This window comes from Rhinolophus ferrumequinum, chromosome 5 (genome assembly GCF_004115265.2).
Source record: "Rhinolophus ferrumequinum isolate MPI-CBG mRhiFer1 chromosome 5, mRhiFer1_v1.p, whole genome shotgun sequence".
NCBI lineage: Eukaryota > Metazoa > Chordata > Mammalia > Chiroptera > Rhinolophidae > Rhinolophus > Rhinolophus ferrumequinum.
Window position 1 is genome coordinate 46559029 of NC_046288.1, and position 25445 is coordinate 46584473.

General features: G+C 34.3%; 1 protein-coding gene across 2 annotated transcripts in view; it reads left to right on the forward strand.

The window, feature by feature from the left end:
* Window positions 1-25445, forward strand: part of GRID2 (glutamate ionotropic receptor delta type subunit 2) — a 1348544-nt gene that overhangs the window by 1183914 nt on the left and 139185 nt on the right. For both annotated transcript variants that reach the window (XM_033106341.1, XM_033106342.1), the window contains exon 14: window positions 1869-2035. In XM_033106341.1, the coding sequence (XP_032962232.1) occupies window positions 1869-2035 (167 nt within the window). The remainder of the gene's footprint in view (window positions 1-1868; window positions 2036-25445) is intronic.

Here is a 25445-nt window from a genome sequence, read left to right on the forward strand (position 1 = left end):
TTTTGTGGTTACATGTGAATTTTAAGATTTTTTTTTTCTACTTCTGTAAGGGCATTTGAATTCTGATAGGGATGGCATTAAATTTGTAGATTACTTGGGGTAGGATGAACATTTTAACAATATTAATTGTTCCAAGCAGTGATCATAAGATACCTTTCAATTTACCTGTCTTTAATTTCCTTCATCACCATTTTGTAATTTTCAGGGTACAAATCTTTCACCTCTTTTTTTAGTTTCTTCCTGAGTATTTTTTTCTTTTTGTTGCTTTTATAAATGGGATTTTTAAAAATTTCCTTTCCATGTAGTTCATTGTTTATATACTGAAATGTGATGGAGTTTTCAATGTTGACTTTGTATCATGCAACTTAGCTGATTTTTGTTGTTGTTTAGTTCTAAGTTTGTTGTTGTTGTTGTTTAGTGTTTAGCATCTATATGTCTCATCATGTCATCTGCAAATAGAGATAATTCCACTTCTTCCTTTTTGATTTGGGTCCTTTTTTTTTTTCTTTTTCTTTTTCTTGTCTAATTGCTCGGGCTAGGACTTCCAAGTCTAATTTGAATAGAAGCAATGACTAGGGCATTCTTGACTTGTACCTTTACAGAACTGGAGCCAAGTCCACAGGGAGATAGGACTGCTTCTGAGACTGCAGCCAGGACCACAACTGGCTGGCCAGCCACTAGGGTATGGGCCTGCTTTCTCAAAGAATCATTCTTCAGTTTTGGACTCCACCAGGGTTTCACAAACTGGATCCCAAGGTTCCCACAGGGCACTTTTGTTCATGGATGTTTACCAAGTTGTTGTCTCTGTGGGGTAACAAAGGCTAGGGAACTCCTAATCCACTAGCTTGCTGACATCACTTCAATTATCTGTATTTGTATTTATTTTTCTTTTTTCCTCACCAGACTTACCAGGAAATTACATTTCTCTTCAATAAACAAACAAACAGAATATTTGATATAATTATTCTGTTTATTTAATGAATTTATTAAGTTTTATATTTATATAGAACAATTTTCTAAATTAACTTTAGTAAGAGTGCTTCTTATTTTTGATAAATTTGTGGCTTAGGACATGAGTGATTACTGAGAGAAAAGTAGATAATCACTAAAAGATATTATAAAGTTGTATTTCCTAAATGATGACAGAGAGAATTGTATAATTATTTTTTTTCCTCATTACAAAATCCACCAAGGGGGTTCTTCTAAGTCCAGCTGCAAGGTTACTGTAGGCCACACTTTGCAGCAGATTAAATCAGAACATAGACAGGAAATATATCTTGTCAGCAGGGCAGTGTTGATTGTTTCTCGTTAATGTGAGTTGTATGTGAAGCATTCATTTAGAATACAGGTTACTTGCAAGGATATGATACCCATATAGGGTAGGAGCAAAAGCCTACCTGGCTTAGAAGCCTAATATTCCCAAGGAGCCAGTACCTCTTATAACAACTCCAAAAGCCTAACTTCCGGGGTCGCCAAAGAGACAGGCCCAATTACAAGAATTGCTGCACTGAGAGTAGCTCGAAGACATGACTTCCTTGAATGCATTTATTGGTCTCCCAGTCCAGGTGACATTTACAACACAGGGGTCAGTTTACTATAAGCACTGTTGCCTAGAAGCATAACTAACATTCTAACTTCATCATTTTTCCAGGAGAACAGAACTATAAATTAACCAAAAGCCAAATTCTTATTCAGAATAGGTGTTTAGAAATATAGGTCCTCTTATTTCTTTTTCACAATTAAATACATATCAATGTAGTTTCTTTATCCTGTCCATACAACTTAAAATTCCTATTTTCTTACCTTAAATTTCAATTTATTTTAACCATTAATTCTGTTTTCTTATTTTGTTCTCCATATTTTCACAGGTAAAATATGGAAATTATGCTTTTGTATGGGATGCAGCTGTATTGGAATACGTGGCTATCAATGATCCAGACTGTTCCTTTTACACCATTGGGAATACCATCGCTGATCGGGGATATGGAATTGCCTTGCAACATGGCAGTCCTTACCGGGATGTATTTTCACAAAGGTAAGATTTGTGTGTGGTCCAAATAAGGAGAAAGGAAACAGAAAAAAAAATCCATTTAGTTACCCTATGTAGTTTATTGCATTTTGTTTCTTTTGTTTGGAGAAACATAATAAACAACAGCAGAAAAAGGTAATTATAAGTGGTTGTTCAATAAAACATTCATTTTCCAAAGCATGCACTAAAGTATTATTTGTCCCTTAAAAAGGGAAAAATTATTGCTGCATATAACTGGTTTTACTCTCAAAAAATTGATTCACAAGTGAAAGTAGTGCATTGATAATTTCTTTAGAACTTAATTGAGCAATTTAGTTTCTGAATTTTTAGAGACAAAATGTCATAGAGTAAGCAGAATTAATTCCTAAAAATACCATAGGATAACATAAACTTCTAAACCAAGTTAAAGTTCTGATGTACTGAAACTCATAATGATAGGGATGTTTTAATCCGAATTTTTCAAAGGAAAAAGGTAAGAATATTACAGTCCATTATTTGGTGTCAAAATATATATAAGACATCATCACGGAATTAAGGAGATGGTTTGTGAAGAAAGTATACCCATCCTCAAATCAGAATTTTCTATCAAAACTTGTTTAGGAAAGAATATTTTGAATTGTATATTTTATATTAATAATCTATATGAAACACTTGGGCCTGAAAGGTATTCACGAGATCACTGCATTCCATTCTATCTGCTACCAAATGAGCTTGGACATAACAGAGAGTAAAATCTTCCAGGTAATATTCCATTTGACACTGATAGTACATTTTGTTTATTTTCTGGTATTCTTCTGTTTTCTAAAAGCTAATGCCAGACCAAGAGGGCAGTGCAAAGTAGGACTAAGGCCCCAAATTTTAAGCCGTTTGAGTTGTAGTCCTCCAAATTCTAGGATAACAAAAAGCTGAGTATTTTGTGTTTAAAAAACAAACAAACAAAAAAATCAGTCAGTACTCCAGAATTTATGTTATAACTCTTCCATTAGCTAAACAAAAATCTAGGCCTCTCTCCTTATCTGCAAAAGGGGCAGGTAGATGAACTCCAAGGTTCTAAGTTCCTGTATCAGTCGGTTTTTCTCTGTAATAAACAACCCCAAAGTATTGGTGACTTTAAAGAAATTATTTCTCAGTCAGGAAATATAAAGGCTGTGGTTTGGCACATTCTACTGCAAGTTGTGGGTCACCTGCAGGTCCTCTCTGGGCAGCTTCTCATTCCAGGGTCCAGGCTGGAGAAGCAGCTCTGTATCTGGGACAAGTTGTTTTCATTGCAAAGAGCAGTTGCAAAACAGGGCTGGCAGAAACCTGCGGTCCTTCTTGCACTTCTTGTGTGGATGTGGCATATGTCACACCTGACCACAGACTACTAACTAAAAAGAGTATCATGGCCAAACCCAGACTCAGTGGGGTGGATAAGTATACTCCACATAAAGGGAAGAAGGGGGTAAATAATTATGAACAATAATACAATTTACCAGTGGTCCCTCTGGCTCTTAAAAATTCTAAGTATAAGACAAAAATGAAATATGCATAAATTGGGATGTAAAATATTAAGATATAAGTAATGATTAATCAATCGAAACATATTCATTGATGAGTAGATTCTGAAGGTAACAAACTAGAAAATCAATTATGACATTGGGAATCTACCTGTAATGCACTTGCAGTCTAGACCCATGCACATGAAACAGTGAGCAATATAGACATTTTTATAAATGGGTGCTGACATTTATATATATATATATACACACACACACACACACACACACACACACACACACACACACACAGTGTCAGTATTGCTTATTTGCATTGTGTTAAATTCTGTAGTTTAGATATTGAAAGATTTGAATACCGTACAGAATAGAGTTAATCAAAGGGAATGTGAATGAAAACTCTCCAGAGGAAATGAGCCTTGAACTTGACCTTGAAGGGTTAGTCAGGAATAATTAGAAATAGGAGAGAGCAGAATATGTTGGGGAACTATAGGATATCAAGTTAATCTGGAAAGAAATTTGAAGTTTAGAATTCATATTGTGCGTCACAAACAGCTACCACAACCTACTTATTGTCCCTTCTGGAGTTCAGGAGTAAATTGATGAAGAAAATATTTAAAAAATGGTTAATCAATTTTGATAAGAAGGATGGATTCAGATTGGCAAAGACTAGAACAAACCCGGCTGCATAAAATAATGAAGGGCTGGGGGGGATGGCCAGTAAGCTCAGTTGGTTCGAGTGTGGTATTAATAACACCAAGGTTGCCCATTCGATCCCCGCATGGGCCACTGTGAGCTGCACCCTCCTTAAAATAAAAAGAAAAGAAAAGAAAAGAAAAAGAAAAGAAATAATGAAGGCCTGGTGTAGAATTGGGCAAGGGAAAATAAAAGGAAGGAACAAATAGAAAGGATGCTTGCTTCTAAGCAAAGGAGCATACCACTGTTTACATGAATTTAGAACTGGGTGGAAAGCATAATAGAATGAAAGGGGATACCAGGGTTTTATAGTGAAAAACCACGAAAAAATTTAATGGATCTTAACATGAACAAGGTAGTCGAGAACATGATTATTTATTCCTTAATTGTGATTTGTGGCATTTTCTTTACTACAGATGTATTTTGTTTCTAGACTTGATTTCTGGGTCTTTTATGCATAAAATTAAGCCAATAAATTTAATCCACAAACATAATAGCAATTAAAGAAATATTTAATAAACCACATCAAGTGTTCCATTTCTCATTATCCCTGTGGTGCTCCACCTAACAGAAATTGTTATTCTGAGGAAATGTACTCCAGGGAACTGCTGAAATATAATATTAATCATCAAACATTATTTTTCCTTTGTTTGATTTGCATTATGGATGTTGACAACTTAAATTGTCCCGTTCTGTGGTGTTCCTTAATAATGACACTCTACATGCTGGTTCCCTGTGCGTCTGGAAGAAGAGAGAGCCAAGAAAGAAACATGATCTGATATTTGTCAATGTGCCAACTCATCTCTTTATACGCACATGCTACGTTTATCACCCAAACTCTCTTCCTGAATCCAGAAAATATCTGCATTCATTCCCTTTTGCAATAGCCATTAGAAAAAAAAGAGATCTCTTTTTTAGTAACTGATTTAAAATATTATAAAGACCATCAAATTTAACCATTGTAGTACACTTTAGAAATATTATAAACAGCCCTGATGCAGCAACTTATCCTGGGCCATTAATTAAACTAGATCACTGATAGCTGTTGTGATTATTTTTAATGAAAATGACAGTATTCGGGGTAATTTTTAATAAGTAAATATTAATTATTTCGCAGGTAACTATTGCCTATACCACAACTTATAAGGTATCAAAGTACTTCAATATTACTAAATATTAATATCTAAAATAAATAGTATATACTGATATAGTAACTATATTATCTCTTCTCTGCCCAGTACCTTATATGCTTATATATTTTAATGATACTTCAAAATAATTGTATGAAATTTTGTACATTTGTTTCTTACATACTTGCACATTAGTGCACAACTATTATACCAGTATATACACTGAGTGGCTGGACCTTTGCTTTGGCAAGCATCAGGTTAGTTATCAGAGACATGAGCTGTAGTGCTACACTCACTTATACACTTCTGTGTGAGTGGACACACACAGGAATGACTTTTAGGTACCAGTAAGTGCTATAATATATATAACCATAAATTTTGATAAAAGAGATTTGTTTCATTGGTCTATACAAATACTAGAAAACTTGGCAGCAGAAGTTAAAGTATTTACATACCTCATTAGATGGGTCAGAGTACTAGTGTGGTGGGTAATGTTTGCAATTCTCTGACACTATTTGTTCATCAAATGTTTTATTAGTTAATTTTTCATTTACGATAGATGTACAATATTATATTAGTTTCAGGTGTACAGTATAGTAATTAGACATTTATATACCTTATGAAGTTGTCACCTCAATAAGTCTAATACTGATCCGGCACCATACATAGTTATTGCAATATTATTGACTACACTCCCCTATGCTGTACTTTACACCTCTGTGACTATTATTATAACTGGCAGTTTGTACTTTTAATCCCTTTCAGCTTTTTCACACATCCCCAAACACCCTCCCATCTGGCAATAATGAATTTGTTCTTTGTACCTATGAGTTTGTTGCTGTTTTGTTTGTTCATTTCCCTTGTTTTTAGATTTCACATATAAGTGAAACCATATGGTGTTTGTCATTCTTTGCCTGACTTATTTTACTTAGCATAATACCCTGTAGGTACGTCCATGTTGTTGCAAATGGCAAGATTTTATTCCTTTTTATGACTAAATAGTAATATTCCATTTTATGTGTGTACCACATCTTTTTTATTCATTCGTCTGTTGATGGGTACATAGCATACTTCCATACCATGGCTATTGTAAATAATGTTGTAATGAGCATAAGATGCATATGTATCTTTTGGAATTAGTATTTTAGATCTCTTCAGATAAATACACAGAAGTGGAATTGCTAGGTCATATGGTAGTTCTATTTTTTAATGTTTTGAGGAAACTCCATACTGTTTTCCATAGTAGCTGCACCAATTTGCAATCCCACGAACAGTGCATGAGGGTTCCCTTTTTCTCCACATCTTCACCAATACTTGTTGTTTGTTGATTAATTGATGATAAGCCATTCTGACAGGAGTGAAGTGATATCTCATTATGGTTTTGATTTTCATTTCCTTGAGGATTACTTATATGGAGTATCTTTTCATGTGTCTGTTGACCATCTGTATGTCTTCTTTGGAAAAATTTCTATCTATGTCTTCTCATTTTTTAATCACATTGTTTTGGGTTTTTTGGATAAAGAGCTGTATGAGTTCTTTATATATTTTGGATGTTAATCCCTTACTAGATATCTCATTTGCAAATATCTTCTCCCATTCAGTAGTTTGCAATTTTGTTTTGTTGATGATTTTATTTGTGGTACAAAAGTTTTTTAGTTTAATATAGTCCTATTTGTTTATTTTTGTTTTCTGTGTGTGTTTGCCTTAGGAGGCATATCACCCCAAAATATTGCTGAGACCAATTTCAAAGAATTTACTGCCTATGTTTTCTTCTAGAAGTTTTATAGTTTCAGGTCTTACATTTAGGTGTTTAAGATATTTTGAGGTTTTTTTTTTTTTTTATGGTATAAGAAAGTGGTCTAACTTCATACAGTTTTGCCAGCACTATTCATCGAGGAAACTGTCTTACCCCATTGTATATTCTTGCCTCCTTTGTCATACATAGATTGATTGACCATGTATATATGGGTTTCTTTCTGGGCTCTCTATTCTGTTCCATTGATCTATGTGTTTGTTTTTATTTATGCCTGTATCATGTTTTGATTACTATGGCCTTGTAGTATAGTTTGACATCAGGTAGCATGATACCTCTAACTTTGTCCTTCTTTCTCAATAGAAAGACTATTGCTTGTCTTTGATTATTTGGAGTCTTTTGTGGTTCCATGTAAATTTTAGGATTATTTGCTCTTATTCTGTAAAAAATACCATTGTTATTTTTTTTCTCAGAGATTACACTGAATCTGTAGATTGCTTTGGGTAGTAAGAACATTTTAACAATGCTTATTCTTCCTATCCATGAACATGATATATCCTTCCATTTATTTGTGTCTTCTTCAGTTTCTTTTTTCAATGTCTTTTAGTTTTCCAAGTGCATGTCTTTTATTTCAGTTTATCAAATGTTTTGTGTAGCCCTTGTCTTATAATAGTTCTTAGTATAAAAAAATTTATTTAGTCAAAAGTTGTTTCATTACAGACATTTAAGAATAGAAGATAACTAAATTTCTTAGAGTAATATGATTATTCTATTAGTAAAATTAACATCAGTGTTGATCTTAGAATCTTAATCATAAGGCTAATAAGATAAAATATATTTATTGAGCATTTAGTATGAAGCTCACCTCTCTTCTCCAATTTTAGTGGGTGTCAAGAATAATTAATTCATAGGTTTAAATTTATACTTCATCAGTAAAAGAGTTCCTTGTTGACTACTGGCTTCTATCCCTAAGTTTCGGAACAGAACCACCTAGTGACACAAAAACAAGGACATATTTCAAACTTCACACAGAATGATTTTTGTTGGATTCATCATAGTGGCACAGGTGCATAAACAACTTTTCAACCAATTCCCAGAATTTCAAGATTTTTAGAAATGGAATGAACAGTATTTTCGTTTTTATCAGAGATGGACCTAGTCCAAAGGGGTAAATTACTTGCTTAGAATCACAAAAAAGCCATAAAACTGGAAAAATTTCTGGATTTCTGATTCTACGTCATTTTCTGGTTATCATGTACCCTTTCTTTACCTTTCTTTTAAAATCATATAAGAATAATATCAATCCAGTCATCTACCGATGGACATTTTGGTTGTTTCCATGTCTTAGCTATTGTGTATAGTATAATGCATACCTGAAATCTATGTAATTTTACTAACCATTGTCACCCCAATAAATTAAAAAATAAAATTAAAAAAAAATAAAAATAAAAAAATAAAAAAGGGAGTTGTGATAATGAAAAAAAAAGAATAATATCAAACATATTTCATAATACTTATTGTATGCTAAACTCCAAGTTCTTAAATGTGCCAAACTATGAGGTAAGTACTATTATTATCCACATTTTATAAATGCAGAACCTGAGACATAATAAGATAATTTGTCGAAATTCATAGTTATTTGAGCATAAGAGCTGAGATTCAAATCCACACAGTGTGGATCAAAAAAATTGACATACACGTTTAACAAGTTCTGTTTCAAAGGAATTGCCTCTATCTACTCGTATCTATCTATCTATCTATCTATCTATCTATCTATCTATCTATCTATCTAAGCGGCACAGAAGAGAATTAGTCATAATCATTGGTTTCTGATATAATTTCATTATTGGTCCATAAATGGTCATTTTTATTTGTTTAATTAATTTTAAACTCCTTGGATATAGTGTTTTTTTCCACTTGCACTGTTAATTCTTGGAACATCTAGTGCTTTACTTTGTATTTTCATTTGGATTCAGAAAAAGAACATTAGATCTTTTGATCTCCCTATATCTTAATACTTCTTAACTTTCTCTCTTGGGTCCTGCCTCATATTGGTAAGACCCTCAAGTTCAGGCATATGTCTGCATATCCCCAGTGTGTAACTTTATGCCAGCACACAGTAAGCATTCATAAATATTTAATGAATGAATAAAAGATCTACCTAACTTTTTGGTCGAAGAACATTCTATTTACTTATACTCAAATAAATTGAATACCTATCTTTGTGCTTGCTTGATATTTAAACCATCTTCGATTTTATCTTATCATAATTTTTTTCTTCCTCAATTTCTTCAATTTTTCATACTTCAATGAGTGAAAAAAAAAAAAACCTGAGAAGAAAAGAAAACAAATGCAGCACATATCTACTTTTCTTTTCAACTCCCTGCTGTAAGAACTTTTATGCTTTTATTACCACAAGGAAGGTAGACAATATTCTTTAAACTTGAAGGCATAGAACCATAGTCCTTTTTTCCCCAACCAGAATAAGGTACTTTCTAAGCACTTTTGTTCACTTTTCAGTAAGAGAAAAAAATCAACCTCCTCTGATTGCCCAGTTAGCAGCTGCAAAATCAGTCATCAACTGGCTTAAACTCTTCATTCGGCTGGCTAGAAGACTCTTTCATATAGATATGTGCTTATAACCAGAAGTTAAAGAAACAATTAATTGTTTTCCCTTTAAACCTACAAAATTGATTTTATACCATACCTCAGCTTTGAGAACAGGATGTCATTATCAAGACACATCATCAAGCAAACATTAAACAATAGGCACTTAGACATTAAACCAAATTGTATAGACAATAAATGCTGGGGGGAAAAAGAGGTATTAGTGAGGAGTAGAATAGAAAATATATTATTAGACATGAGCTATAAGGAGACTTCACGGATAAGCAGAATTTTAATATGGGCACAGGTAAAGGTAGAACACTCAGAAAAACATGAGGAAATCATAGAACACAATCATCGTGTATTGAAAGGACAAGAAGAAGGAAACTTGACTGGAAACAATGTTGGCAGGGGGATATAGGTAAAGAAGCTGAATTGAATGTGATGTGCCAGAGAATTGATAACTGCTATGTATTAAGTACCTACTATGCTAAACACTTAAATATTTTGTATAACGTTGGCCGCAAATCTGTAAATTGAGCATTTATGAATTGAATTTTATAAATTTGAAAAAACTGAGACTCAGAGTTAAGTATATTAGCAAAGCCACACACTACTGACAGTGGATCTAATACTCAAACCCTCACTCAGGACCCAATACCAGCTTCATGGGCCTCTGAGGAGAAGAATATCTGGATAGAGTTGCATTTCAGGAATCCGAGATGTTGGGTTAGTTGAAAAGATAGGTTAATAGAGGAAGGCCATTTACAAGTCTGTTGTAGTGTTCCAGCTATGAAATTGTGAGACTATTCTCAATTAGAATGAGAGGAAAGATTAGAATAAAAGGTGCAGTGTGAAGAGGATTAAACAGGACTTGATGAAAATCAAAGGAGTACATGTAATTCAGGAACCTGAAAGAGAAAGGATGTCAGATTCAAATGGCCACAAACAGTCCCCTCTTTTCTTCTCCTTCCAACTCTTTCATTTTTCCTTCTTGGTCATCTACTACAAGGTTTGCACCGGCTCAATTTTACCTCCAGGTAAAACAAACAGGAAAATAATTTCTAGGAAAGCAATGATTATTAAAAAATAACAACAATATGATAATTCACTACCTGGTAGATATTTATTTCAAACAACCTTCCAGCTTACAGATTTTTGTTTTGTTCCATAGTTGTTCAAATCATGTTCACGTATCCCTAATTGTATTGTTCTCCTCTCTAATGTGTCAGATATGTTTTAAAATTATACACACACACACACACACACACACACATATATGCATACACGTATGTAGATATATACACACACATATACACACACCACTAAATCATTTTTATCACAGTCACATTTTCTGTTCTAGATCACGAAAATAAGATATTTTATATAGGCATGATTATATAAAGTAAGAAAGGAAAATGTTTGAGGAGTCACAAAACAAAAGAGAGAAAGAGGACATTGAAAGAGGACTTTCAAAGACAGATAAGAGTAAAATAAAATAATATATAATTGTGCACATATTTTTACTTAAAATAATAATATATATTTAGCCTATAATGTATTAAAAGAAATTTCTTTTCTCATATAATATACATATATTAAATAATGATTAGTCTTTGGATACCATTGAAAGGAATGTATTATTTCTATTTTAGAGCAACCCCTTTTTAAAACACTTGTTTTAAATTTAGAATTTTGAATTTCAGGAACTTCAGTAGAAGAGAAAAATGAGATTATTTGTTAGTCTTTTTTTTCTTTTTTGTGAATTCTCATGGAGCTATTTTTATCACTAATATCCTGTGGTCTTTACCCATCACCCTGACTTCTGATTCTAGTGAAGAACTTAAATGATTTACATTTGTTTCAGTATTTGGTCTAAAAAAATGGGAGTAGAAGTACAATTGGTGATATTTCTAGTATGTAAATATTTCAAAAATATTTATTATAATGGCACTATGATTTGAGAATAGTTTTATTAATCTTGCAGAGCAGTAGCTAAATTTCAAGACAACTACTAGCCTTTGCTCTCAGGAAGCATACAGTATTTTCACTGCTGAATGTAAACACAGTCATCAGACAGTGCAATCCCATGGAGTAGATTTTGAAATGTTACAGGATTATATTTTCTTTGTACCTACATAGTACAGTATTTGGGGAATACTTCATCCGAGGTATAACAGTACCCTTCATAAACAAGTATCTTTATTAGACTTTTCTGAGGAAAGTACTGAGGTACCGGGAAAATAAATGACTAGTGTGAGACGCAAAGCAGTATTTCAACAGGATAATGAGCCTATGACATTGGACCAGGCTGCTTTGCAAGAAGCAAGACAGGTCAGCCTATTTTAAAAATAAGATTTCTACTGTTTCTAGATGTTAGTCAGTATCGTCACATTCAAAAAGCAGTTTTACAAAAACCATAATTATTATAGTGGCATAAATAGGTGTGACTAAGGGCTAAGATTTTAACAAAACAGTTCAGAATTTAAAACTATATCTTTGCACTGGAAAGTACACACACATGCACATTTGTGCAGATACACACTCACATGCACACGCACACTCCAGAATCTATTATAAGCCTCTCTAAAATACTTTCATTTCATTACACTTACATCTCATTTTTCCATTCCAAACACCCATTTTACTTACCAGACTTAACTCTAAGACATTTTTTGCAGTTAAAAAAATTCAATCTCTTTGTAAAGGGAACACTTGTCATTGAGGATAATTGAAGCAAGTGCTACTTTTATAGACCCTTAAATATTGTAAGCATGGTAACAACATGGTATAGCACATGGGCTCCCATGATATCTACGCTGATAGAAGAAACAACCATAAATACGAGACATGAGTGAGACTTGGCATGCGTTTAGATAACTCCCTAATGTTACCAAGAGGGGAAGTTTGGGACCTGCCCAGAGTCTAACCTTTGGTCAGAACATGTCCTGGGCACCACGAGTCCAGGTTCCCAGTCCAGTGTTTCACCCCTACCCTTTTCTGCCAGTTTGTTTTGTTAACAAATCAGTTTTTTTATTCCTAAAATTTATTAAATGTTTTCCGAAGCACATTTATATTTTACATAAAGGAGTCAGGAGTATTAATTAGTAAATATGTTTAACAGAGTCATAAACATGACTAGAACTTTCCTGTTTAAAAATTATCATTACTTTATAGATATTCAGAAAAAAGTAGCACAAATGAGAGAGAGTGCTTTGAGTTGCATTAGCCCTAACTTACAGACAAACTATATTATAGCCTAAAATAATAATTAACATTCATTGAAGACTTAACATGTGCCAGGCACTATTATAAGTGTCCTAACTATATTAAGTCATTTAATCCTCACAATAACCTTGCAAGGTAAATGCTATAATTAGTCTCATTTTACAGATGAGGAAACTGAGCCACAGAAAATATGAACAGTTTTCAAAGATCGTAAAGCTAATAAGTGGCAAAGATAGGTTTGAACCCATCAAACACTATATTACCCTAGTTCCTAATCCCATAAGTCTAAGCACATGCACCAGTGGACACCAGAACAACAAGCATCCAAATTGTTTTCATGCCTTCTCTCATATTAAAATGCTGATGGGCATTTTAGTTTATATGAAATTCAGGTGACTTTCAGAAACGTAAACAGCACGCTAAACACTGAGAGTCCTCCATTACCATTAAGGAGCAGATCCATCTGAAATTGAAACTGTCTTGTGTTAGCTAATCAGACATAAACAATAAAAGTATTGAAAATTGAAAGCTGTGGGACGACACTGAAATTATTTTCCTTCCTGACTTATCTTCTTTTGCTACAAATAGCTTAAGACTGTACTTGACCAAACTTTAATTCTCCTTTCATGGAACTTTTCATTCATCATGACTTTTTAGTTGGTAGACATCCACAATTGCCTCTTCCCTATCTCATTTCATAGTCTTTGAGCAGCTCAAAAATACTAACGTCATAATTGGTCAGATTGTCTACTGACATTTAAATGCTTACTACTAATGAAACAAAACCTACTATTTCTAAAATTAATTACGACTAAGACAAAAATAGAAAATTTCCATATGGTGTGACATTTATCAGTCCATATGGCCCAGAATGATAAGTCTAACAGAGACACCAATGATTTTTGTCTTAATGAACATAGTTCCCTGTTTTAGCACCAACTTCAATAGAGAAAGATATACCTCAAAGTGTGCCTTCACTTTTTTTCTGAATAATCCATTCTGTAGCTGTTATTTTATGAAGATGTGCTTGAAATAAAGTTAATAACTATTAAAATGATTGAAATCCAACATGCTTTTATTTTATATTATTGGCCTTAGAAAATGTATATAAAAATGTTTGCCTTAGTGATATATTTTTTTTTAACTTTTATTTATTTTAAGTGTTTTTCCACGACCCATCAGCTCCAAGTCAAGTAGTTGTTTCAATCTAGTTGTGGAGGGTGCAGCTCACAGTGGCCCATGTGGGGATCAAACCAGCAACCTTGTTGTTAAGAGTACTGTGCTCTTACCAACTGAACTAACTGGCCGCCCAACGGCCGCCCAACGGCCGCCCAACCTTAGTAATATTCTTACCAATGTCCCATGGAAAGACATGGAGGCATGAAAAGAGAAGCCAATAAGCTGAAAAAAAAAAAAAGATGGGTTTTCTGTTCTAATAAGTGTTTCAATCTTTTCCCAAAATAATGTTTTCAGTACTAACATTTTATTCTGATGATTTTTATCATTTTTTTTGTTTTTCTTCTATTAATTAACCAAGATCTTTCCAGTGCTCCCTATAAAAGCCAGCATGGCCCTTCTAGGTAGTCTCTCATATTCTTCAAGCTAATCAATGTGAATTTTACTACTGTGAATTGTCGCATCCTGCATGACAAGAGCTGTGGGAAGCGAGAAGGGCGGCACAGGGTTAAGAAATACAGTAGCCAAGAACAGAGAGCAAAAGGGACTCCAGCCTCAAGGACTGAGCCCTGAATCGGGCCAACGCATAGTTTTATTGGTTAACAAATGCGGAAGTAAAGCTTGTTAATCTCAAGATCTGTGAATTTCACACATTATACTAAGAAACTGATTCAAACCAATCACCCTTGCCTGCAAGCAGCCGGAACTGAAAGTACCAGGATGTCTTAGTAATTGTATGTACCTACCAAAGGAACAAAAGCTTTATGCTGAAACTTACTGATGTGAATAGATGGAGAACTGATGTATCACATCATTGAATCTCTTCCCAAGCAGGTTGTGGGAAGGAATATAGCCACAGAGGCAGAAGCTCTCCTTAGCCGGGGGAAGGTGGGGGTTTGTGCCCACCTCTATCAACCCCGTGAGTTCTCCAGATGTCCCCTATATGACTATACCTGTCTTAAGTTATTCCACCCTTGAGGAATCTTACCCGTCATTGACTAACCAGCCATCCTTTGGGGCCAAACAGGGAGACATAAGATGTAAGCACAAAGGTGAAGCAAAGTCTCTGAAAGGATCTGTCTCACAGACTCTCCTTTCTTTAGGGGTAGGTATGAGGGGACAGACGGGTAGGCTGCTGCATGACAACAGTGAATTTCTTCTTTTCTGTGTTTTTTAGCAACTGCAGAAATTTTCCAAACAAATTTCCTCCCAACCTCAATATATTCAGTAAAGTAGCACTGAATATTTCATTAGGTTGATGAGATAGAAGAGACTGGAACCCAGGAGCACTGAATATCACGCTAGGCTGTGTGGACTTTGGATATAGGGAGTCATTGAAGAATTTAGTAAACACTAGCCATAATTAGAAGTATGCTCTTTGATTGGTCTAGAAAGAACGTAGATAAAGAGAAAGAGAAAAAGTTTGAGACAAAAACTTGTTTTTTAATGATCCTTTTTTGCTTTCCTGGCCTTTGCATTCCATTTTCAATAACCTAATTGAATCTCTCCAGTGTGTCTGAGAACACAATTATTCCTTTTTCTCCAAACCTATTCAAATTGTAAGCATTCTGCGGGTTCCAGCTCATGACCTGCCCTAAGCATGAGACTTTCCTAGCACATTCAGCTCTCATTAAACACCTCATTGTGTTTCTGTATTTCATCTTCTCTGCGCCATATATGTTACTTTTTTGTTAATTAATAATTTCTTGTGTTCATATCTTGACATCTCAAATATATTCTAAATTCTAAGCTTACAAAGAATTACAAAACCTATTTTATTTTTCCTTGTTTATCTTCCATAATAGTTATTACCGTGTTTCACCAAAAATAGCTCTAGCTGCAGCTGCACAATCAGCTCTAATACATCTTTTGGAGCAAAAATTAACATAAGACCTGCTATTATGTTATATTATATTATATTATGTTATAATCAATATTGTATTATATTTATTATATTATATTATAATATTATTATTATATTATACTTGGTCTTATATTATAATAAAATAAGACCGGGTCTTATATTAATTTTTGCTCCAAAAGACACATTAGATCTAACTGTCCAACTAGGTCTTATTTTCAGGAAAACACAGTATATACCTAGTAGGTGTTCAATAAATTCTTGTTAAGTAATCTTTGAGGGTAAATCCTGTTCTCATTTTTGATTCCTAAGGGCTGCAATTTACTAAAGAATGGTTTACATGTTTACTCAGTTGATCAACAAATTATTTGTTGTTTGATACTTATTAGTGCTTGATACTATTTTGTTTTCCTAGAAATAAAATATTGAACATGATTGGCATAGTTATTGCTTTCCTAGAGCTTACATTAGACTGGAGAGATGGAGGAAAAAAAAGTACAATAAATAAGAAAACAAACAGGATAATTTCATATTAGAAAACATGCTATGAAGAAAATGTAACTGAGACAGAGAATAAAGATGGATCAGTTTGGAAATGGATCACAAAAGACCTTTATGAGGTTACACTCTTGAATGTAAAATGCAGAGAAAGAGTATTCTATTCACAGGCTAAAACAAATGTAAAAGTTCTGAAGTGTGAAGCAGCTTGGAGTGTTTTAAAAATGACAAGGAGTGTCCAGTGTGGCTCAGAGTAAACAAACTCTGAGAGTAGTATGAAAACAAACTCTAAAGAGAGTAGTATGAAAGGAAATTAAAGACTTACTTGGGCCCAGATGTATTGTAGAACCTTGAGAAACATAGTCAAGACTACAGATATGTTTCTAATAAAAATGGCAAACCATGGAAAGTTTTAAAAATAGGAAGTATTTATTACCTCTGGCTATTAAAGTAGAGAAAGAAATATAGTAAGAAGGAAAAAAGGCAGCAGAGACAGGGAGCTAGAATGAATGTAGAAAGATAAATTAGGAAGGTAGTGCAATAGTCCAAGGGAGAGATAATGGTGACTGGGTCTTGGGTGGTATCATTGAATGGGAAAAGCGACAGGTTCCAGTGTATCATAGCTATAAAACTGATGGGAATGGCAAATGGTACGGATGTGATGAGTGAGGAAAACAGAAATCAGGAAAACTTTTTCTTCTCAACCGATAAGTGGATAGTGGTACTGTGAACTGAGTTGATCAAGCATTAGCCAGAAATAGGTTAAGAATCAGGGGAATTAAGACTTTGGCCTTGCGTTTGGTAAGTTTGACATTTTATTAGACAGCAGCTTAGATACACAAATGTGAAATTTAGGAGAGAAGACCAAATAGTAAAAGTTACAATTTGATAGGTAAAAGGTGTTAGTTAGGAAAGATTTGTACACTGGTTGAAGGACTTTAAGCTTGATGATTTTAGAGACTACTTCAATAGTAATCAGAATGAGATGCTTCAATGATTTGAGATCTCCACTGAACTAGTGGGATAGCAGAGGCAGGGGTGCAACAGAAGCAGAAAAAGATAGGCACCTTGTTATAAATATCCTAAAGTCTAGTAATGAGAATAGCAAATGATTTATTTAATCTGCTTTTGATTGTAAAAAAAGAACAATTTTCTTAACAAAAGAAAATTATCTCATATAAAAGCAGTCTTAGGGGTAAATATCTTCAGGTTTGGTCAATTCGGCAGCTCAACAAGGACAGTTTTCTCAGGGGCCAAGGTTCTTTTCACGTCCATTCCTCCATCCTTGGTGAGTGGGATGAGACTCTCCTCAAGCTGACCTGCCTTGCGGTGGAAAGAAGCTTACAGCAGCCATATGGACTAACTCCTTTAATACTCACAACATCCCAAGAAATCGGAGCTATGATCATCCCGTTTTAGAGTCAAGGATCCTGACACGTAGAAATGTTAACTAAACTGCTCAAGCTGTAGTTAAATGGTTGAACTAGGATTTGAATCCTGACTCCAGAGGTCATGCTCTTAACCAGTATACTCTGGTTCAGGTGTGAAAATAGAAAGAGTGATGATACCATCTACTCAATTGGAAAATTGTAAATGAGAGCATGGGGATGGGGACAGTGTGGAAAGGAAGACTGTGCCATTTGTTTTGCACATGTTGAATTGTACTGACATCAAGAGGTCTATCTGAAAACTGTTGAAAGAATGAGGCAGGAAATTGGGTAAGATGAGAGAGATATAGACTTAGAATTTATCAACACAAAGTAACAGGGAGGAAAATCAAGAGAATATAATGTGTAGTTTAAAGAGAACCAAACCGCAAGGACTGATATTAGAGGAAAAAGAGGAAAGAAGTGACTGGAAAAGTGCGTCAAAAAGTAATGACAGTAGCTTGATTATGCAATATTTGTATCCTCAGAATCTAGAGCAATCCTTGTAACAGAGTGGGTCTTGATAGCTGTTTCTTACGCGAATACATGAACTGCTGCTCTAGACAGCTTCCGCTATGCTTGTGGTAGACTCTAACACAGAGGTCCTCAAACTTTAGCAACAGTCAGAATCACCCAGGGCACCTGTTAAAACACAGATTCTGCGCCCCAGCCCTAGAGTTTCTGAGTCAGTATGTATGCCTAATTTGCATTTCTAACAAGTTCCAGGTAAGGTTTGCTGCCAATTTAGAGTCCACACTGTGAGAACTACTGCTCTCCATACAGTCTTTGACTTCCTTGCGATTTACTATTCTCATTCTCTCCCTTGCATCTTTTTTTCCTGCTTCTTCACTATCTTCCTCAAAAAAAAAAAAAAAAACCTAATATGATTCAATCCTGTACAAATTACTCCCACCCTATATTATCTCATTTAATTTTTGCAAAATATCTTTGAGGGAAGGGTTGTTGTACCTATTTTATAGATCAAGAAAGTAAGGGTTAGAGAGCATCAGGGGAACATACTTTAGTATTGAACCTATAAACCTAAATTATACAATGGGCTGAGCAGTTAAAGTTATAATGTCCTTTTGCATTTTTCCTCAATACCACTTGTTAATTTCTTCCACCTCATCAACCATGATCTTTTCCTAACTGCTATATTGATCATATCACACTATTTTTCAAGGCCTTTTGTGATGGTGGTTGTTCTTTTTGTCTCTATAGAATTCTTGTTATTAATCAGCTGTTTTCTTTATAACTTGATCTAATGTTTCTAGTTCTTTGCCTACAGGTACTTAACAAAATGATATTAACTGGTACGTTGGATAAAAGTCTTCCAGAATTTCACCTAAACCTACCTCCTTCTTGGCCATTATCCTTATTCCAGTAAATTACCACATTTGCTTTCCCTAATTAGCAAAGTAATTCCTTGAAAGTAGAAACTTTGTCTCTAATAGTCACTACATCGTATCTGGTTTCCATGTGGGTGATGAAAAATTTACTAATAAAATAAGATCTATTTTTTTGCTTACAGAAACACCAAGTTTCCTACCACATCCCCAAGGTTGTATTCCTAGTGTTTGCCCCCTGTATCACACCATAAAGTCTATAGGTCCCTTGTTAACTTAAAATCACAGAACCATAGACTCTTGAAACTAAAAGAGTGATAAATTGTCATCTGTTTCACAACCATCTTTATTCAGGTCGTTGTGAGGAAACAAAGTCCCTGAGAGGAGAGCTAAATGGTCTATGTAGTTACATCTGGCAGAGTTTAGATTACAGAAAATTCCAGATTTCCCTACAGTCAGTAATGTGTGCTTCTTTTTACAGCATAAACTAATAACTCTCAAATCCTAGTCCAGCTCCAAAACTTCAAGATGATATGTAAGTTTTGAATCACACACTATGAAGACAAAAATAAAAACAAGAAGTGAAAAGGATCCCACCAGGTTCTACTGGTCTAGCCTCCCCACTCACTAACTGCATTCCAAGACACTGGTCTTCTCCTGGTGTCTGCTGAAGGCCTCAGAGCCTTCCTTCCTTCACTCCCATTTCCTCTGGCTTACTCCTACTCAACATCCTACCTCAGGGTCAATAGTCTGCCCATAAGGTGAAATCCAGTCACTTTTATTGCCAACTTCCAATGTCCTTCCACAGACAGATACCAGTCCTGAATGGGTGTTCACCAGCCCATTGTTAAGTGAAATCAATCAATCAATCCGTAATACATTCATACATACAAACAAACAAACAGTGTAGTCAGATGTTAATTCAATGAATTCAGTTTAAAGAACTGTTTTTTGTTCTGAGATTATAGCCATCTTTTTTTCAGTTATTTGTTTTTAGTTACAGTTGACATTCAATATTATTTTCTATTAGTTTCAGTTGTATAGCATAGTGGTTAGACATAGATATAATTTATGCAGTGATTTCCCCCCAGTTAGTCGAGTACCCGCCTGACACTATACATAGTTGTTGCAACATTATTGACTATATTCTCTATGCTGTACTTTACATTCCTATAACTATTTTGTAACTACCAATTTGTATTTCTTAATTCCTTCACATTTTTCACCCAGCTCCCCAAACTCCTCCCTCCTGCCAACCATTAGTTTGTTCTCTGTACCATGTTTCCCCGAAAATAAGACCTACTCGGACAATCAGTTCTAATGCATTTTTTGGAGCAAAAATTAATATAAGACCCGATATCATATTATATTATATTACAATGTATTATATTATAGACCCGGTCTTATGGCAAAATAAGATTGGGTCTTATATTAATTTTTGCTCCGAAAGATGTATTAGAGCCGATTGTCTGGCTAGGTCTTATTTTCAGGGAAACACGATATCTATGAGTCTCCTTCTGGTTTGTTTGTTCATTTATTTTGTTCTTTAGATTCCACATATAAGTGAGATACTCTGGAATTTGTCTTTCTCAGTCTGACTTATTTCACTCAACATAATATTCACTAGGTCCATCCATGTTGTTTCAAATGGTAAGATTTCATTCTTTTTTATGGCTAAGGAACATTCCATTGTATATATGTACTACTCTTCTTTATCCATCATCTATTAATGGACACTTGGGTTACGTCTATATCTTGGTTATTGTAAATAATGGTGCAATGAACATAGAGAGAGGTGCACATATCTTTTTGAATTAGTGTTTTGGATTTCTTTGAATAAATACATAGAAGTAGAATTACTGGGTTATAAAGTAGTTCTATTTTCAATTTTTTGACAAACCTCCATAAGTTTTTCCACAATGGCTGTACCAATTTGCAATCCCACCAACAATGAAAAAGGCAACAAGGGTTGCCTTTTCTCCACATCCTAGCTAACACTTGTTTATTGATTTATTGATGATGGCTTTTCTGACAGGCGTGATGTGATATCTCATTGTGGTTTTAATTTGCATTTCTCTGTTGATTAGTGACACTGAGCATTTTTTCATAGGTCTATTGGCCATGTGTATGTCCTATTTGGAGAAATGTTTATTCAGGTCCTCTGCCCATTTTTTAATTGGATTTGTGTGTGTGTGTGTGTGTGTGTGTGTGTGTGTGTGTGTGTGTGTGTTGAGTTGTATGAGTTCTATTTAAATTTTGGATATTAATCCCTTATCAGGTGTATCATTGGTGAATATCTTCTCCCATTCAATAGGCTCTTTTTTCATTTTGTTGGTTGTTTCCTTTGCACTGCAAAAACTTATTTGTTTGATGTAGTCCCATTTGTTTATTTTTATTTTTGTTTCCATTACCCAAGAAGATATATCAGAAAACAATATTACTAAGAGCGATGTCAGAGAGTTTACTGCCTATGTTTTCTCTAGGAGTTTTATGGTTTTGGGTCTTTCATTTAAGTCTTTAATCCATTTTGAGTTTATTATTGCATATAGTAAAAAGGTGGTCCAGTTTTTTGTGGGGTTTTTTTTTGCATGTATCTGTTCAGTTTTCCCAATACCATTTATTGAATAGACTGTCTTTCCCACACTGTATATTCTTGCCTCCTTTGTCATAGATTAATTGACCATATAGGTGTGGGTTTATTTCTAGGCTCCCTCCTCTGTTCCACTGATCTATGTCTCTGTTTTTATGCCAGTACCATGCTGTTTTGATTACTATAGCCTTGTAGTATAGTTTGATATCAGGTAGTGCAATCCTTTTAATTTTGTTGTTTCTCAAGATTGCTGTGGCTATTCAGGTTCTTTTGTGGTTCCATATAAATTTTAAAATACTTGTTCTAGTTCTGTAAAAAATTCCATTGCTATTTTGATAGGCATTGCATTGAATCTATAGATTGCTCCAGGTAGCATGGACATTTGAACAATGTTAATTCTTCCTATCCATAAGCACAGTATGTGCTTGCATTTGTTTGTATCTTCTTCATTTTCTTTCTTCAGTGTCTGATGATTTTCTGAGTACTGGTCTTTTACCTACTTGGTTCAATTATTCCTAGGTATTTTTTGATGCAATTTTAAATGTGATTGTTTTCTTAATGTTTCTGTCTGACAGTTCATTATTTGTGTATAAAAATGCAACCAATTTCTAAATATTAATTTTGCATCCTGCTACTTTACTGAGTTCATTTATCGGTTCTCATAGTATTTTGGTGGGATGTTTAGAGTTCTCTTTTTATATATTATTATGTCATCTGCAAATAATGACGACAGTTTTACTTCTTCCTTTCCAATTTGGATGAGTTTATTTCTTTTTCTTGTCTGATTGCTGTGGCTAAGTTTTCCAATAGTGTGTTGAATAAAAGTGGTGAAAGTGGGCATCCTTGTCTTGTTCCAGATCTTAAAGAGAATGCTTTCAGGTTTTCCCTCATTGAGTGTGATGCTAGCTGTGGATTTATCACATACAGCATTTATTTGGTGGAGGTATGTTCTCTCTATTCCCTCTTCACTGAGTTTTTATCATAAATGGAAGCTGAATTTTGCTGAATGCTTTTCCTGAATCTATTGATATGATGATATGATTTTTATTTTTCATTTTGGGTGGTATATCACGTGGTTTATGTGGTATATCATGTTAATTGATTTGCAGATATTGAACCAAACTTGCATCCCAGGAATGAACCCTACTTGACCACGGTGTATGATCTTTTGAATGTTGCCAAATTCAGTTTGTTGATATTTTGTTGAGGATTTTTGCATCCACATTCATCAAGGATATCAGCCTATACTTTTTTTTTCCTAATATCTTTGTCTGGTTTTGGAATCAGGGTAATGGTGGCCTCATAAAACGAGCTTGGGAGCTTTCCCTCCTCTTGAATTTTTTGGAATAGTTTGAGAAAGATAGGTTTTAATTTTTCTTTGAATATTTAGTAAAATTCACATGTGAAGCCAGCTGGTCTAGGACTTTCGTTTGTTGGGAGTTTTTTGATTACTGATTCGATTACATTAGTAATAATCAGTTGATTCAATCTTGGAAGATTGTATGTTTCTAGGAATTTATCTGTTTCTTCCAGACAGTTGAATTTGTGGACATATAATTGTTCAAAGTATTTTCTTAAAATCCTTTTCATTTCTGTGGTGTCAGTTGTCACTTCTCCTCTTTCATTTCTGATTTTATTTATTTGGGTCCTCTCTCTTTTATTCTCGATGAGCCTGGTTAAAGTTTTGTCAATTTTATTTATGTTTTTGAAGAACCAGCTGTTAATTTCATTGATTTTTGTATTGTTTCTCTAGACTCTATTTGTTTATATCCACTCTGATCTTTATATTTGGGGAATTAAATGTCATTTCATTTAGGAAATGAGCACAGATTATTTTTTTTAATGTCCTTTCTTAACAAAATAAAAATTGAGCAAGTTCTGTCAAATATCCTAAGTATTTTCTTTTCTGAAATTTAAAAGTTTTGGAATTGTATATCCCTTACTCAAAATTACTGTGGTGAATAGAAGTAAGCAGAAGGGACAAAAAACATACTACATATGTAAGCAATTTGCTGTATCAGACCCTCTGTCTTAATTCCTTGTAAAGCAACTCAGTGCTTAGTATAGTGTGTGAAATACTGGAGTTTTATAAGCTAATGCTGCTGACTCTGCTTCCACATTCCTTACATTAAAAAAAAAAAAGAGTCCTTTGGGACGGTTTATGCAGAATTCTATGTCCTACTTTAAAGCATAGAACTTTTTTGACCTTCAGTGCATGTAGAAAAATGTAAAAAATAAATGAGAAAAGTATCCTGTTCAAAGAGAAGCTTTTTAAAAAATCTTCAAGCAAAGCTTTTCTGTGTTGTCATTTGATTAAAATAAAACGGGTAACAAACTGAAAGCTTTAAAAGGAGTAGTCCCTTGAAACCTTTTATATATACACTACAAAAAAAATTCCATTCTGAAACAAAGCCTTGTAGAGCCAGCTTACTGAATACAAAATGATCAGACTCTGTCTTATTCAGATGTGAAGGTGACCATTTGAGGTCTCAAATAGCCATTGTGACCACCATGTGTAAAATAATTTCTCTGAAAATTGGCTACCTCTGGAATACAGAGTCTGCCTAATCTAACAAAAGATGGTAGGGAAATCCCTTTAGAAAAGATTTAAATAATGAGCCACTGCATACCACCTTCAGAGTTTCTCACATCCTTTGCCAGCACTGAACGTCCATCTTAATAACCCTGACAGTAGGCAACCAATTTATGTATTTCCACAGGTTAGAATGTTCCTTTTTTTCTCCATCAAAAATGACCTCTGTATACTACCAGTTTTGCAAGAATGACAAGGGAGTCATTCTTTGGATAATACAGGATTTAAAATTCAGAATTCTGGAATTGCATACGAAGAGTTCCAAAAGGATTCAGTCACTTGGTGGAGCTTATACTCTGCACAACAGATAGGCTCCACAATGAGACACCTGGTGTAGAGCATTTTTAAATTCTTAAGCTTTCCTTTCTTCTATATGTTTACTCTTGGAAATTCATGCCTCTGCTGTTCAGCAGAGCATGTAATGTGTAACCTTGCGTTACCTCAGTGTTCCTATTTGTATGCCTATTTTGATACAGTCACAGTACAGGGCTAATATGAAAAATAAGTTTAACATGCAATAAAAAATGTTTTAGTCAATCTAAAAGGAAATTTATGTGGAAGCCAGTGGAATCAACCATATATAGCATGCTTCATATGTTTCAAGTTAGTGTAAATTGATATAAAAAGAAAAGGAAAAACACACAAATTAACAATGCTTCATGTCATTCAGCAAGTACTGATTAACTACCTACTATGTGCCAGATACTATGCCCGGCAATAAATTTACAGCTGCGAACTACTTCCTCTCTGGGAGGAAATGTAAATGTGTGAATGGGCTATTTTCTTTTCAGTGTGATATGTGTTCTGGGCACACAGGGAATTGGTGTACAACTCAGGTGAAAAGTATCAGGAAGGCTTCCTAGTGGAATTAAACTGAATAGACAATTTAAAGAGCAATTGGAGTTGGTTGATGTTATGGGCTGAATTGTATCCCCCAAAATTTATATATTCAAGTCCCAGCCCATAGTACCTCAGAATATGACTATCTTTGGAGGTAGTGAATCTTGAAAAAGGTAAG